The sequence below is a fragment of the Alosa alosa genome, chromosome 3 (genome assembly GCF_017589495.1).
Source record: "Alosa alosa isolate M-15738 ecotype Scorff River chromosome 3, AALO_Geno_1.1, whole genome shotgun sequence".
NCBI lineage: Eukaryota > Metazoa > Chordata > Actinopteri > Clupeiformes > Clupeidae > Alosa > Alosa alosa.
The window spans coordinates 15233780-15248300 of record NC_063191.1 but is presented as its reverse complement, the minus strand read 5'-3'; the positions used below and the strand labels follow the sequence as shown (position 1 = coordinate 15248300).

At 41.3% G+C, this 14521-nt stretch overlaps 1 protein-coding gene across 9 annotated transcripts in view; it reads right to left on the bottom strand.

The window, feature by feature from the left end:
* Nucleotides 1-1282: 1282 nt before the first annotated feature.
* The window catches only part of LOC125291559 (low-density lipoprotein receptor-related protein 1B-like), a 344912-nt gene continuing 331673 nt past the window's right edge, over nucleotides 1283-14521 (bottom strand). For 3 of the 9 annotated variants that reach the window (XM_048238347.1, XM_048238348.1, XM_048238355.1), the window contains 8 exons: nucleotides 13888-14062; nucleotides 13149-13253; nucleotides 10399-10512; nucleotides 9021-9097; nucleotides 6596-6686; nucleotides 5803-5977; nucleotides 4324-4398; nucleotides 1283-3082 (listed from right to left, as the gene is read on the bottom strand). In XM_048238347.1, coding sequence (XP_048094304.1) covers nucleotides 2942-3082; nucleotides 4324-4398; nucleotides 5803-5977; nucleotides 6596-6686; nucleotides 9021-9097; nucleotides 10399-10512; nucleotides 13149-13253; nucleotides 13888-14062 — 953 coding nt within the window. In that variant the 3' untranslated portion in view covers nucleotides 1283-2941. The remainder of the gene's footprint in view (nucleotides 3083-4323; nucleotides 4399-5802; nucleotides 5978-6595; nucleotides 6687-9020; nucleotides 9098-10398; nucleotides 10513-13148; nucleotides 13254-13887; nucleotides 14063-14521) is intronic. The other 6 variants (XM_048238349.1, XM_048238351.1, XM_048238358.1 and 3 more) reach the window with 4 other exon arrangements.

Genomic DNA, 14521 nt, shown 5'->3' with positions numbered 1-14521 from the left:
GAGAGTGCAGAAGTTTAAATAGTAGTCAAGGTGTGATCGAAGGAGATAGTGGTAGAAGGACATGGAGGTGGAAGGAAGGGGGTCAGCCCTATGTTCCCACAGCCCTAATCACTCATGGAGGCTGAGCGACTGACACCTGAATCCAGTAAAATGAACCCAGCAGGCTTTTAGACCTGTGCATGTTTAAGAGAGTACTCAAGCCTACTGGCAGGTAAAGAGGAGAAATTGCACAGGCGGTATATATAGCCAGCTCAGTCGGAATGAAGGTGAAGGTACATTTTCTATAGGGAAACCATAAGCCTTTATTCCATAGGTTACAAAAGCTATTCAAAAAGTGGTGTCAGGTCAGAGTTTAAACTGCAGTATTCATCAGATGAAAGGTGATGACAAGTTCTATACATGTACAATAGTCTTACAGGAACTATTATTGCTCTTACCAATTACCTACCATCCCTCGCCAAGGCCATGGGTCCTTCATCTTGAACTGGTTGCATTATGCATCACATCATTTTATGTTCTCTCTCTGTCTTTCTCTGTGAGTAATGGACAGGCGGCTATTTGAATTCTTAACTACTTCATCCAGCCCATCCAAGGCAGTAAACCTCTCCAGACCTCCTCACAACATTATTGACTTTCATTAGGCTGACCGCTAGGAGAGGCCCTCATAACTCTCAAGCACTTCTCAGTCACTGCAGGCAGAAGTAGACAGCAGTAGTTGAGACCAGTGACCTTTCTGTTGAAGCAGGACAGCATTATCTTGGTAATATCAGCACCACATGAATATACACTATTGGCTCTGGCTCATTTAGGCATTTTGGACAAATGTGACTGAACTAATATGTCACAAAATAGTCTTACTCTACCATCTGCAGATAGACCTTGAGTTGGAACGGTAGAACAGAGGTGTTCCTTTCTTTCACACTACTTGTGTTACTGCACCAGTCCGATGGATAGTCTGACATAGTACCAATTTCATTAACTCAGAAATATACCAGGTAAAGAAGTAGCATAAGGATGGTATGTACAGTATGTGTGAATAAAAATACACTTTCACACACAAAACAACACAAACACAAAACAGCAAGAGAAATTACAGGTTTTCAGACTGTAATGATGAATCTTTCACCCTGGATCTTCCATCTTTCTAGTTATCTCTTCTGATACAATGTTATTTGCCGATTATGTCATTTAGCCAGTTCCATTTATGGTCTGATAGGTTGGCATTGTTTTTGTGATCACACTTGACACAGATTTTTAGCAAGAAAGATCACAGGATGTGAAATGGAAATAAAATGCCTTTATTTTATATTGATTCACTTTTTTATATATAAAAGTACTTACATTTAATACAGTTCTTCAAAATACAAGCAGCCAAACGACATACAAATCAAATACAAAATTATAAAATCTGTTCTGTTCATCCGCCTTTCTTTCTGGAGGAGCAGATGAAATGACTTCATATATAATACTCTAAAATTGCCATGTAACAGTAAGGTCATGTCAAGTCCTCTCCAAGTAATCTTAATGTGTAGTAACAGGGAAGCTACACCAGGCGCGTAACTGAAGCGTTCCGTTCACAACGCGTAAGATCCATTTTAGACAAATGGTCTATTTTTTTTCGAACGTACGCACCGCTATCACGTCTGGTGTAGCTACATCCATTGATTGTATAGTGGAAGCTAATTGTTGCAGCAGACACAACGCGAACAGAACGCTTCAGTTACGTGCCTGGTGTAGCTCAGCCCTAAGCGTATGGTGGATGGGTGAAACACTGTGCTGGATATAAGCAGATACTTTCACTTACACAAGCAGTCATTATGTAGAGAATACTCTCGGGTTCCAGTCGCTTTGAGCCATTAGGGGACATTTGGAGCAGTCTAGATGTCTCAACATACTATTCACATGTGCTCATTTTTAACAGGCTGATTTCCAAGGTGGCTGATGGCTGACACCAAAAGAATCAAAAGAGTCAGTTATCGTTATGGACGCTGTACATTTCCATTAACAATGTATTTGAGCTTTTTCTATGGCATCACACCGGTTTAAAGGCTTAGGGAGAGAGAGAGAGAGAGAGAGAGAGAGAGAGAGAGAGAGAGAGAAACACATGACAGTGTAAAACTGAATCTGCTTAAAAATATCCCTTGACTGGACTGGATATAAACGTGGGATTTATGCAGCATTTCTTCTTTTTTATATCATCCTGGACAAAGCCAAACAATGCATTGGAGACTGAACAGAGGTTGGTTTGTTTGTGTGTTTGTTCATTCAACACTGCTGGACCACAACAGCTTGGCTATAGCGAGGTCGTTCGAACCATGACCACAGCCATTGTTTAAACAAAAAAGCATGTGGATGAAGGAAAAGCTAAACGGGAAAAAAGTGATATGTGACCAAACATTTGAGACAAAAAAAAAACATTTGCTTTGAATTCTCAGTATAACACAACAGAGCACAATTAAACAAGTGCTGTTGTCAAAGTAAAATAACCCTTGTAGAAACTGCAGTTACAGGAAGCCATGAAAGCAAGTTATTGTCCCACATAGCAAAAGCTAATTTCATAACACAACATGAAAAACCGAATAGATTTCATTTGCTACTGTGGTTTACTTATATAAGTAAGGTAATTTGCAAATGAGCAGCTTCTTATATCAACATCATATATAATGTAGTATACGTATGTCCATTAAAAAAAAAAAACAAGTAACAAACAGAGAAAATAAAAACAGAAACAAATATAACAGACAAATATTACGTCCAGGGCTGTGAACACAGAGACACAGAGGTAATGCTGATGTCAAAACAAACCTAAATTAGTTATCCCAACCTGATAGGAAATACAAAAAATCTTGTCTTTATCCCCCTCCATTTGTTTATTTTTGTTTTTTTCTTTTTTACACTTTTTACACGGACGTAAAAAAGGAGTAGAAAGCGTAAGGTCAGGCTATGCGGCAGTCTCTCGAATAGCGCCCTCTAGTTTCTTTGGGAGTAGCTCTCTCCGCTCATCAATGTTGATGACTGGCTTCCGACAGTTCTGGCCGTCCAGGTAGATCTTCGCGTAGACAGGGTTCGAGTAGTTCATAGGCTGTGACAAAGAGAGCCATGATGAGACAGACACACAAAACAAACTTGAACAAAAATGAGCAGCCCTATGTTTTGAATAATGAGCAAAGAGTGCAACATGTCACAAGCTTATTGTTTAGTTCAAGTCTTGGACACATTGTAGCTTTGCCTGTCATTCAAATTAGCCCCCGACATGTCTTGATATCTTTCATTTGGTTAGACAAAAGAATGAAAGACAATTAACAAGTTTGATGCTTATAATGAGTATAACAGACATGCAAATTTGGCATTGAAATGCAGACAACACAGTGTGAGGGACACTGGGAAGACAGTGGCTATCTTTGTAATAACAGACCATGAAAGCACACAGACAGGCTTGGTTAGCTGTGTAAACAAGTCTGACAAGCTGGAGAATGAATACAGATTAACTACTGAAGGTGTTTATTTGAATCCACAACAAAAAGTTGTATAACAGTATAGACATGAGTAACTTTTATTCTGAACAAGGAACCAGTTCTAACCAGTTTTGATAGTATGGTATTGCAATTACACTGGTTATTGTGATAATTTGTTCCAGTCCAGTAAATTTACAACACTGCCAATTAGTGTGCGATATGGCAACATATTTGACACCTTTGATCTAAAGACCAAAACAAAAAGCGTGGAATGCAGGATGATTGACAGGGTTCATTTTCATTGTAGTGCAACTAACAGCTGCTCTCTACCCTTTCCCACCGGCAAAGTGTTACTGTGGCTAATCATGCAGTGTAATGTCATCAAAACATTCATTCCTGCAAGGGCACGGTGACCTACTGCGGCCTCGACACGCCACTTAGAAGGTTGCTCAGATGATTGCGCCTTGATTGCGCGCAATTGATTGAGCCTGCCATACTGGGATTAAAATAGCAGCCGGTATCTGTTGCTATGCCTCCTGTGTTTGTCAAGAACCAACTGATGCAGGAGAAGAAGGAGAAGGATGTTCTCTGTAGGGTCCTCAAGCCCAGGATGTGATATATCCAGAAGCCATGTGAGATCTCTTTGGTTCTACAGATCAAATTAGCCTCATTAGATATTACTACAGTATATCAACTGTGAGTTATCATTGTGTGGGGATCTTGAAATACAACAGGGGTAAACAAGCAAACTTGTGTACACGCAAACAGATCGTACTCATGAATAATTCATTAGAGGCGATATCCACCCTAATGAATTGATGACAACAATGACACAACACAACACGTTCACGTCATCTCCATGCTTCACCTGTCCAGGTATGACTTCTTTTTGGACTGTGTGAATGTTGATGGTACGAGGGTCACTGGATTGCACACACCAGCCCTACAACATACACCAGGCCAGTGACTCAACATGATAAACATGTCACACACTCCGACTGCTCAGCCCCGACAGCCACATACATCCAGTCAGTGACTAAACAACAACAACAACAATATTTCCCCATATTTTCCCCATACCTCTTTCCTCATATTTGCCCCACACCTCTTGCCTCATATTTGCCCCATACCTCTTTTCCCATATTTGCCCCTTACCTCTTTTCCCATATTTGCCTCATACCTCATTCCCCATGTTTTACCCATATCTTGTTCCCCATGTTTTCCTCATACCTACCTACCCACAGAGAACCCTGCCATCATGATAACATCAGTACTCCAATAACATAACAGCCACAGGGTTTCCAAAATCAATGTGAAATGAATTCTTAATGAAATTAACTGTTCCTAGAAAGTCATTTAGATAAATTATAAACTGAAGGACATTCTCAGTTTCATTATTACATTACCATGAAGTTATCACTCAACCATTAAAGGACACTTGATACCTACACATGGCAACTGACAGGACATTATAAATTATGATTTCAAATATTAGCTCAATATGGCCACCTTAAAGATAACTTTTGGAGATTTCATCTCCTGCTAACACCTCATACTCATGTGTTTTGGTGGACCTCAGATTACTTGTTGTCTGACATGACAAAGTCTATAATTTATTGGTGAGTAAAATGTGCTGGGTCAATTGTCCTGCTGTAATTGTCTACTTCAAATAAGCTTCATGTTAGCAAGAATAGCATATAGCAAAACAAATAAAAATAAAATAAATTAAATAAATACATAAATAAATAAATAAATAAATAAATAAATAAACAAACAAACAAACAAACAAACAAACAAACAAATAATAGTGTATCAGTGTAGAATTCTTCCAGTCATGCTCAATAAACACAGATCTACGTAAGGGTGGCAACAGCAGATGTCAGATAGGATGAGGCAGGGGGGAAACAGAAAGAGACGCTTCGACTCTGAGCTGAGAAGCCAGTTAGTCAGCAGATAACAAGTTCAATGAAGATTTTTACCATTCATTTGTAATGCTGTGGGTTAGCGGGGAGAAAGACAAGCATGTCAGATAAGAGGTGACTGAGTGTGAGAAAGGGTGAATTAATGTCTCTCTCATTGTTAGTCGGATGAACAGCCCCTAAATGATCACTGTCACAGAACAGCACAGAGAGTAGACGAGCCTCGGAAGATAAGGCGCCTGAGATTCAGCCGGGAATTTTTATTTCAGCCGCTGACTTTACTGATAGCACACCCTGGAATGTTATACATTAACATTTACATTTAGTAATTTGCATTAAAAAAATAACTTGCCAATGATAACAATGTTGCTACAAAGAGACACAGCTGTAACTGGAAATAGCCATGTGTCAGGAGGAAAGAGACAGACCTTGTGCGGGTCTAGAGTGAAGTTGGGCTTGAGGAGGCTGCCCGCGGCGTCGGCGTGGTTGTCGTGGTCCACCTCATACATGTTGTAGGACGGGTTGCCGATCTCCACGTTCAGCCCTCCGTTGGTCATAGGCTGCCTCTGGACTCGCTTGCCCCTGGGAGATAGACTTTTTAAACTACCCATGCAAACGTAAAATAAAACATAACAATATCAAACAATATCACCACTCTGTATCATCCCACAGTTGTAGCTATATCTATCAATATGTACCCATATGTATAAATACTCTATGGAATATTGAGTAACTTCCACATATTGATAGTGATATAAGATGTACAACATGCTTTCATATAACAAAGGCAGAGCAGTTAATTTTTATACTTCCCACACATAGGCTAAATACACTGTTGCCATTTAAATGGTCTCTACCAACCTGTTCCCAGAATAGAAGAAGCTTGCCTCTGCTTGATGACTATATTTCACGATAACAATTCATGTAAAATAGGAATTAAGGATAAAATTCTAGTGGCTTTGTGGTAAACAGTGAACTAACTACCGTAGAATACATGCACAAAACAGTGCTCATACCATGATAATGTGCTTTAGTCCAAATTCTCTCATTGCATGTGTGTACTGCATATGCATTGTACATATGCTTTTGTAACATGCATTTCAAATCATCATGCTTTGAACCAAAAGAGGCTTTTGGATGCAAACCTTTTAAATCATGCATCTGGATACACTGTTTACTGTTCATAAAAGGGGAAAAAGCCCTATCAGCGTGTGGAGATACCTTTGCCTTCTTTTGCAGATCAACACGCCGGCCACCACGGTTGTTATCAGAATCACCAGCAGCACTAGTGGCACAATGATTGCTATGCTTCCTAAAACAGAGAGAACAGGAGGGGAGGAATGGAGGGAGGATGGATGGAGGGAGGAGGAATGGAGGGAGGGAGGGGGTCATAATCCCAAACACAGTCCAAATACTTATGGGTAAAGCAAGCCGTGAAAAACCCCAGACTCAGACAGTCTCCCCTGGGTACATACAGATGGGCTTAAATAATGTACACGCACGCCTGACAGATATATGTTCAGAAGCAGCTGTGAAATCGGACTATCCGCTTTTCAAATAAAGAACATATGCTGTGTTCTCTGGTATTTGCTCTGGCATAACATGTACACATAAAACAGTGCACAAACACACACACACACACACACACACAGAGATAAGTCAAGTGTGTTTCAGCCATACATAAAAATGGATTTTAATCTTAAACACATATGCCTCACAAAGGCCTACAACATGTTTGATAAGCATCATATTAATAACCTCACCTATATTAGATTCTAACCATGTGCCACACTCCAGGATGGACTGCTGATGTCAGTGTCATTTTTACTCCCTTTCAGTTCATCTCAAACTGCCACTGACACACTCATCCATCCATGGCTTACAGAATGTTCTAGCAGCCAGGTAGGAGACTCCCCACACTGGGGCCTTCATGCTAAACTGTTTCCAGTTTGTACCAGACATGTTCAATTCCTTGCCTGTGCATGACCAAGATACAGATTACGTCATGGTGAATAGCTGATCTCCGTTATCACCTCCAGTTCAGGAGGAATAATACGTATCTGACTAGACGACCCACCTGACAGTGTTTATCTCTTTACAGTCTATGTATTGTAGGCAAAGTCAAGTGGATATCTGTATGGTGCAGTCATTCATTCTGGTGAAAGGTTGTTCATAAAGGTTGTTCATGTACTCCAGAAGCAACATGCTGATTGGTTGGGATAGTGTACCTTGAAATGTGCTGTTCTAACATAACTGTCAGCTGTACATCAGATGATAGCGCCACTGTTTGCATTGTTTAAAATGAACGTTGTTATGGCTGGCTGCTGGTTTGTTGGGTTGATGCCTGTAGCGCTCACCTGGGCTGGTGTTGTCAGAGCGACTGCTCTTAGGTGCCGGCCTCTCACACTGTGTACCTGACCAGTTTGCAGAACACCTAGGTGATGGAACAGAGAGAGAGAGAGAGAGAGAGAGAGAGAGAGAGAGAGAGAGAGAGAGAGAGAGGAGAGAGAGAAAGAGTGAGAGAGAGAGAGAGATTCGGAATGAGCCAATGTCTAATAATCAAACAGCTGGCGTTCTCCGAGAGATCAAGAGTCACTATTGGCCTCAGCCTCAATAAGGCAACACACACATCCTTCACATCCGACAGAAAGGATGAACAAACACACACACACACAGAGATATAAATAAGTCATAGAGTATAATGTTAACTACCTGCCCTCACCCCCAGATCCCCAGAGGTAACAATCAACAGACTGAACAGAAAGGATGAGTCATGATATAGGAGGAAAGTGATGAGTCACTGTGTGTGATTGGTGGGAGGAGTGAGCACGCTCAGTCGTCATGCTGATTTCCATCGCTGGGGCGCTTGAGGTTGAAAAAACACACCAATGGGAATAAGAGAACAGAAGAATGGATGGGCGTCATGGATAAGAGAATGAGAGTGCTTACGATATGATCCTGCAAGATTAAATGCTGATTAAATGGGATCCATTGGAGGAAATTAAAAACTTTTTGGAGACAATTAGCAGAACTCTGCATTACTTTGATTAAATTATAAGATTCCCTTCCAACTGCACTGGGGAGAAAAAAAAGAAAAGAGAAAAAAAAATAGGAACTGGATTGAACGATGAGGAATGTGCTCATAAAGCAACATATAATTTAGCTATTACTCACTGAAAAGCCGCTTTTTAACAACCATCACCACACACTACCCAGATGCAAATAAGGCTCCCAGAACAATCATCTGTGTAAGTAATTGGTTGAATTTGGAATGCACTGGGAAGAAAACAAATTTGTTTCACGATACAGTACCCATAAGGAAAGATCTGCAAACTCTCTCTCTCTCTCTCGCACACACACACACACACCAGTGTTTATCTCTTTACAGTCTATGTATTGTAGGCAAAGTCAAGTGGATATCTGTATGGTGCAGTCATTCATTCTGGTGAAAGGTTGTTCATAAAGGTTGTTCATGTACTCCAGAAGCAACATGCTGATTGGTTTGGGATAGTGTACCTTGAAATGTGCTGTTCTAACATAACTGTCAGCTGTACATCAGATGATAAGCGCCACTGTTTGCATTGTTTAAAATGAGCGTTGTTATGGCTGGCTGCTGGTTTGTTGGGTTGATGCCTGTAACGCTCACCTGGGCTGGTGTTGTCAGAGCGACTGCTCTTAGGTGCCGGCCTCTCACACTGTGTACCTGACCAGTTTGCAGAACACCTAGGTGATGGAACAGAGAGAGAGAGAGAGAGAGAGAGAGAGAGAGAGAGAGTGAGAGGAGGTGAAAGAGTGAGAGAGAGAGAGAGAGAGGCAGGGTGGAATGAGCCAATGTCTAATAATCAAACAGCTGGCGTTCTCCGAGAGATCAAGAGTCACTATCGGCCTCAGCCTCAATAAGGCAACACACACATCCTTCACATCCGACAGAAAGGATGAACAAACACACACACACAGAGATATAAATAAGTCATAGAGTATAATGTTAACTACCTGCCCTCACCCCCAGATCCCCAGAGGTAACAATCAACAGACTGAACAGAAAGGATGAGTCATGATATAGGAGGAAAGTGATGAGTCACTGTGTGTGATTGGTGGGAGGAGTGAGCACGCTCAGTCGTCATGCTGATTTCCATCGCTGGGGCGCTGAGGTTGAAAACACACCAATGGGAATAAGAGAACAGAAGAATGGATGGGCGTTCGGCGTGATAAGAGAATGAGAGCGTGCTACGATATGATCCTGCAAGATTAAATGCTGATTAAATGGGATCCATTGGAGGAAATTAAAAACTTTTTGGAGACAATTAGCAGAACTCTGCATTACTTTGATTAAATTATAAGATTCCCTTCCAACTGCACTGGGGAGAAAAAAAAGAAAAGAGAAAAAAAAATAGGAACTGGATTGAACGATGAGGAATGTGCTCATAAGCAACATATAATTTAGCTATTACTCACTGAAAAGCGTTTTTAACAACCATCACCACACACTACCCAGATGCAAATAAGGCTCCCAGAACAATCATCTGTGTAAGTAATTGGTTGAATTTGGAATGCACTGGGAAGAAAACAAATTTGTTTCACGCATACAGTACCCATAAGGAAAGATCTGCAAACCTCTCTCTCTCTCTCGCACACACACACACACACAGCTCTCTCTCTCACACACACACACACACACACATACACACACTCTCTTCTCTCTCTCTCACACACACACACACACACACACACACACACACACACACACACACACACACACACACACACACACACACACACACACACACACAACCACCTTTCAGTGACTGCAGAATGGTGAATGTCTATGGGCTCCATTATGAAATGGCAGACAGGGCTAGTGCGGACCACATGATGCCGTTGCCTCTAATGCATGTGGATCGGCGCCACTCATGGACACGATGGAGGACTGGGACTGGGCAGAAGATGAGGCCCCAGTCCCGTACTGACAAATGGTGCTTTATGGGGACTCGGCATTGCGGGGACATGGAGTTGTGGGGACCTACTTGCAGTGGGGTTTGTTAAAGGCTGTTATTGTGCATATCCCCTCGTTCTGACAGTAGTAATCACACTGGTTGGCCCGCTCGTCGCAGCGCTGGTTCTTGAAGCTAGCTGTGCAGCTGCAAGAAATTGCGGGGAAACACATAAGTCGACTAAGACACTGGCATCAAAGCATTGCGGACAAAGAGAACAACGGAACAGCACAACGGTAGAGAGAAAGAAAAAAAAAGAATGAGACCACTTTGTTGCCATGAAGGATGAACATCAGAAACAAAATGCGGAAAAGTAAACAGAGTTCTTTCTGTCAAGAGTTTTCTCGATAGCACAAACTTTTGACGTTAGATCTGTCAGTGTCTTTGTTTCCATTTTGCGACTGTGCCCAGTTATATGTTGAGTCAAATAGTTACTATTACAAAGTTTTGCGTTGCAGGAGTGACCACTTTGCAGGAAATCACTGTATTCACACACCCTCTTTTATGTTAGTTGCTTTCACATCAATGGCTTAAAAAAGACAATACACATTTTAGCAACAAAACAATATGTCCTTGCCCTTTGAAATGCATTGTCTAAGCAAGTGAAAGCCCCTCTTGCAAGCAGTGTTGTCACTTATTTGCAAACGGAAGAGACCGGCCCCTGATCTGAAAGGCATGAAATTGTGATAAATGATGCGGAATGGGTGTGTGTGTTTGTGTGTGATGTGCATATTTGTTGTCCTAACTTGGTTGTGAAGTCCTCTCAAATGCAAACAGTCCATGCTATAGCTATATATATATATAGTGTCAAGTTTCAAAGTGTTTCAAAGTGTTGTGTACCAATGATTACTTTCTGTAATGAAATGATTGAATATATTTAAAGAACAAATAATGGCTTGCTTTATACTTTAAACTGAAACTGTCTGAAATTGTTTCATTCTGTAGGTGCTGGATGAATACCTAAGGTCTCTTTCCACTATTGTCAAATCACAAGAAAATGATCTATGGACTAGCAGACACAAAAGCTGTAGCATATACACAATCATTTCTCGGAGGGAAAAAAATGGCCATGATTTGTTATGCATTCTATGCCTGCGCCACATAGCTCATCTAACTGGCAATTTGCTTCATAAGGGGATAACACTCATTTACAAACTGCTCTGCTACCATGGCTACTTCTTTTTCATCAGCTTGTTATATTTCATAAAATTCTACATGCTCGACAGCACCCAAGCTTCAGGCACAATCTTGGGTAGCTGCCAGCCTTAAAACGCCTGCATGCATTCAACGCCATACCCAAACTCCTTACAATATTGGGTGTCAGAAGAAACATCTTTTCTAAAACACATAGCAGAATCAAACTAAGCTGACCTAAAATGCACCACCCTCCAGCAATATTTTCTCAGTAGAGACCACTGTATCTAGCATCTAATCAGTTATGTCAGCAACAACTGCTTGCAAGGTTGTCTCCACATAAGCAGTGCAATGGTATGATGAAATAATGGTAGCTTAGTCTGTTTTTCTTACACTCCAAGAGGACTGAAGTATGCACTCTTCATATGTGCACGAAAACAAGCTATACCAAATCCTCTGAACATAGGTAAATAAAAAAGAAATATGGATGCTTATCTAATTCAGACTCATCATTCATCCCGGAGAGGAGAAGAAATCTTTGGCAACATTTGATTGCCATAACCTGGTCACAGCAAATACACTCAAAGCGGATAAGCTTTTCCACATTTCCATATGCAATGTTGATACACTGTGTAATCCTGTTTGATCATAATTATCCCAGAGAGATGAGATACATGAAATAACATGATGACACATCCCTACTCCCCCAGTACAGCAGAGGCACCACCACCACATTAGCAACCAAGTCGGGTAATTCTCGTTTCTTTGTTTGTTATCTGTGACTGGGATGAGACATTCATTTACCTCGTCAGAGCCTAAGGTCAAACATTATGATTTCTTGACACAGACAAATCCATCATCCCACAGGTTTGCCAGTGTCTCAGTGCCATTGAATAAACCACATTATCGGGATCTGTTAACCTTACAGAAAATGAGATGAGGATCATTTGCATAGAAATTGAGTCCCTCTTCTCACTTGTGTCAGTCATAGGCACACACATCCACACATGGCATTTCAGCTACAAAAGATGATTGGGGAGAATTGATCTTAGTAAAACTCAAAACAGGTTTATTGAAATTGATTCCCTCTTCTCACTTGTGCCAGTCATAGGCACACACATCCACACATGGCAATTTAGCTACAAAAGATGATTGGGGAGAATTGATCTTAGTAAAACTCAAAACATGTTTATGGTAAGAGACAATTCCTCTCACTTTCTCTCTGTGTTCACAGTCATTTTAACAGTTATGTACAGTATACACAAAACAAAATGCATTTATCATAAACTTTACAAAAAAAAAACATGCCAAATCCCTGTCCAACCTGAAAGAGTTTTACAACACGTGTCTTCGAGGTTTGCCATCTTTTCAAATTATGTCTATCTATCTATCTATCTATCTATCTCTCTTAAAACCCCCGTGTATCCTACAGCAAGGTACCTAATCCATATTCCGACTCACATGCCGTCATTGCCCTCCTCTTAAACCGCCCTCTCTAATAGTATCAACACCATCACAGCACTTACAATTACAGTTTACAAGCTGCTTAGGCTATAATTGAAAGAGAATTGGGTGTCAGTGGAGCACAGCTTCTGCTGGTTTAAAAAAAGAGAGAGAGAGAGAGAAACTGCCAAGGCGTGATTACTTACTGGCAGAAGGGCAGATTTGTGTCTGGATCCAGGTGACAGGTGCCCCCGTTGTAGCAGTAGCCATCACAGAGCTGGCAGCTGGGTGCTATTCTGCCCGTCGTGCAGCTGGGGAAAAAGGCAGATCGGAATGAGAGAGTGCCAAGGGCTATGTTCAGACACCGAGCTAATGGTGCCACCTACTAGAGTGAACTACCTTCTGCACGAGAGCTGTGCCGCGAGCCCTGGACAGTTTCGCTGACTCGACAAGGAAAGGGGGCGCAGGCAGAGGATCAAACCTGAAGTCTCAGGGAGCTTCACTACCGCGTGGGCTAATGGTGTCACTGCAAACATATATGAGCTCCCTTCCACTCTGAATGAGGTTATACACGGTGTCGTTTAGGAGTGTCATACTAAATATATGATTTAAAATCATTCTGAACTTTGGAATCCGTTGTCATTATCCCTGGGCCTGCACAATGGAATGTTTTACTTGAAATTCATACTGTATCGTCTGAATATCATCACATGGATATGATGACAACTCTTTATTTTTCCTACTTAACCTGCCAGTCACTACTACTAATAATAATAATGGATTTTTAACATGGAAGACCTTCAAAATCTCCATTTCCATGGTCAAAACTATGATACAGCTGACATTGTCGTCATGGAAAATCATGGAAAAAAGCTAATGTACCATAGTAATGCCACTTGCAGAGTAGGTGTAAAGTTGTTGGTCCCCAGAGGAGTTGTGACTTACTTGCAGGCCACCTCCCCGGTGTCGCTATCTATTATGCATGGAGCTCCGTGACACCTCTGGCACTTGTCAACGTCGCACTTGTTGCCCTCGTACCTGGCAGGACACACACACTCCACATGGCCGGAGCTGGACAGGGTGCAGGCCTTGGAGTGCACGCAGTAATGATGACAGATGTCTGTCAACGAGAGGAAGAGGTGGGAAGAGAAACACAATAAATAAGCAGGAGAAATAAATAACAAATACAAAACTCAGAGGTTCTAACAGTTGACTCAAAACAAGGATTAAATAGATAAATAAATACATATATAAATAAATAAACATGTGTGGGGGTTTTTAACGAGGATTTCTCAGTGGGAGAAAATTCCCTCTCTACGATCTGCAGTTTAATTGGAATTTCGCCGAGATTTAATGAGACATAATTACCCACATCAAATGTCTGCGGGTACGGAGATGAAAACGCGTCAGCCCTAGGGGTGCTCCCTGGTGTAAAATGCGTTCATGTTGCCCAGATAAAATTGTTTTCCCACAAATTATAATAACAAAGGGCGTTCTAACAGAGGAAATATTATCAGTGGAGAGCAGAGAAACCTCTAGGTGTTTATGGTGCCATTTAGAAGTCACCGTGGGCAAAGGG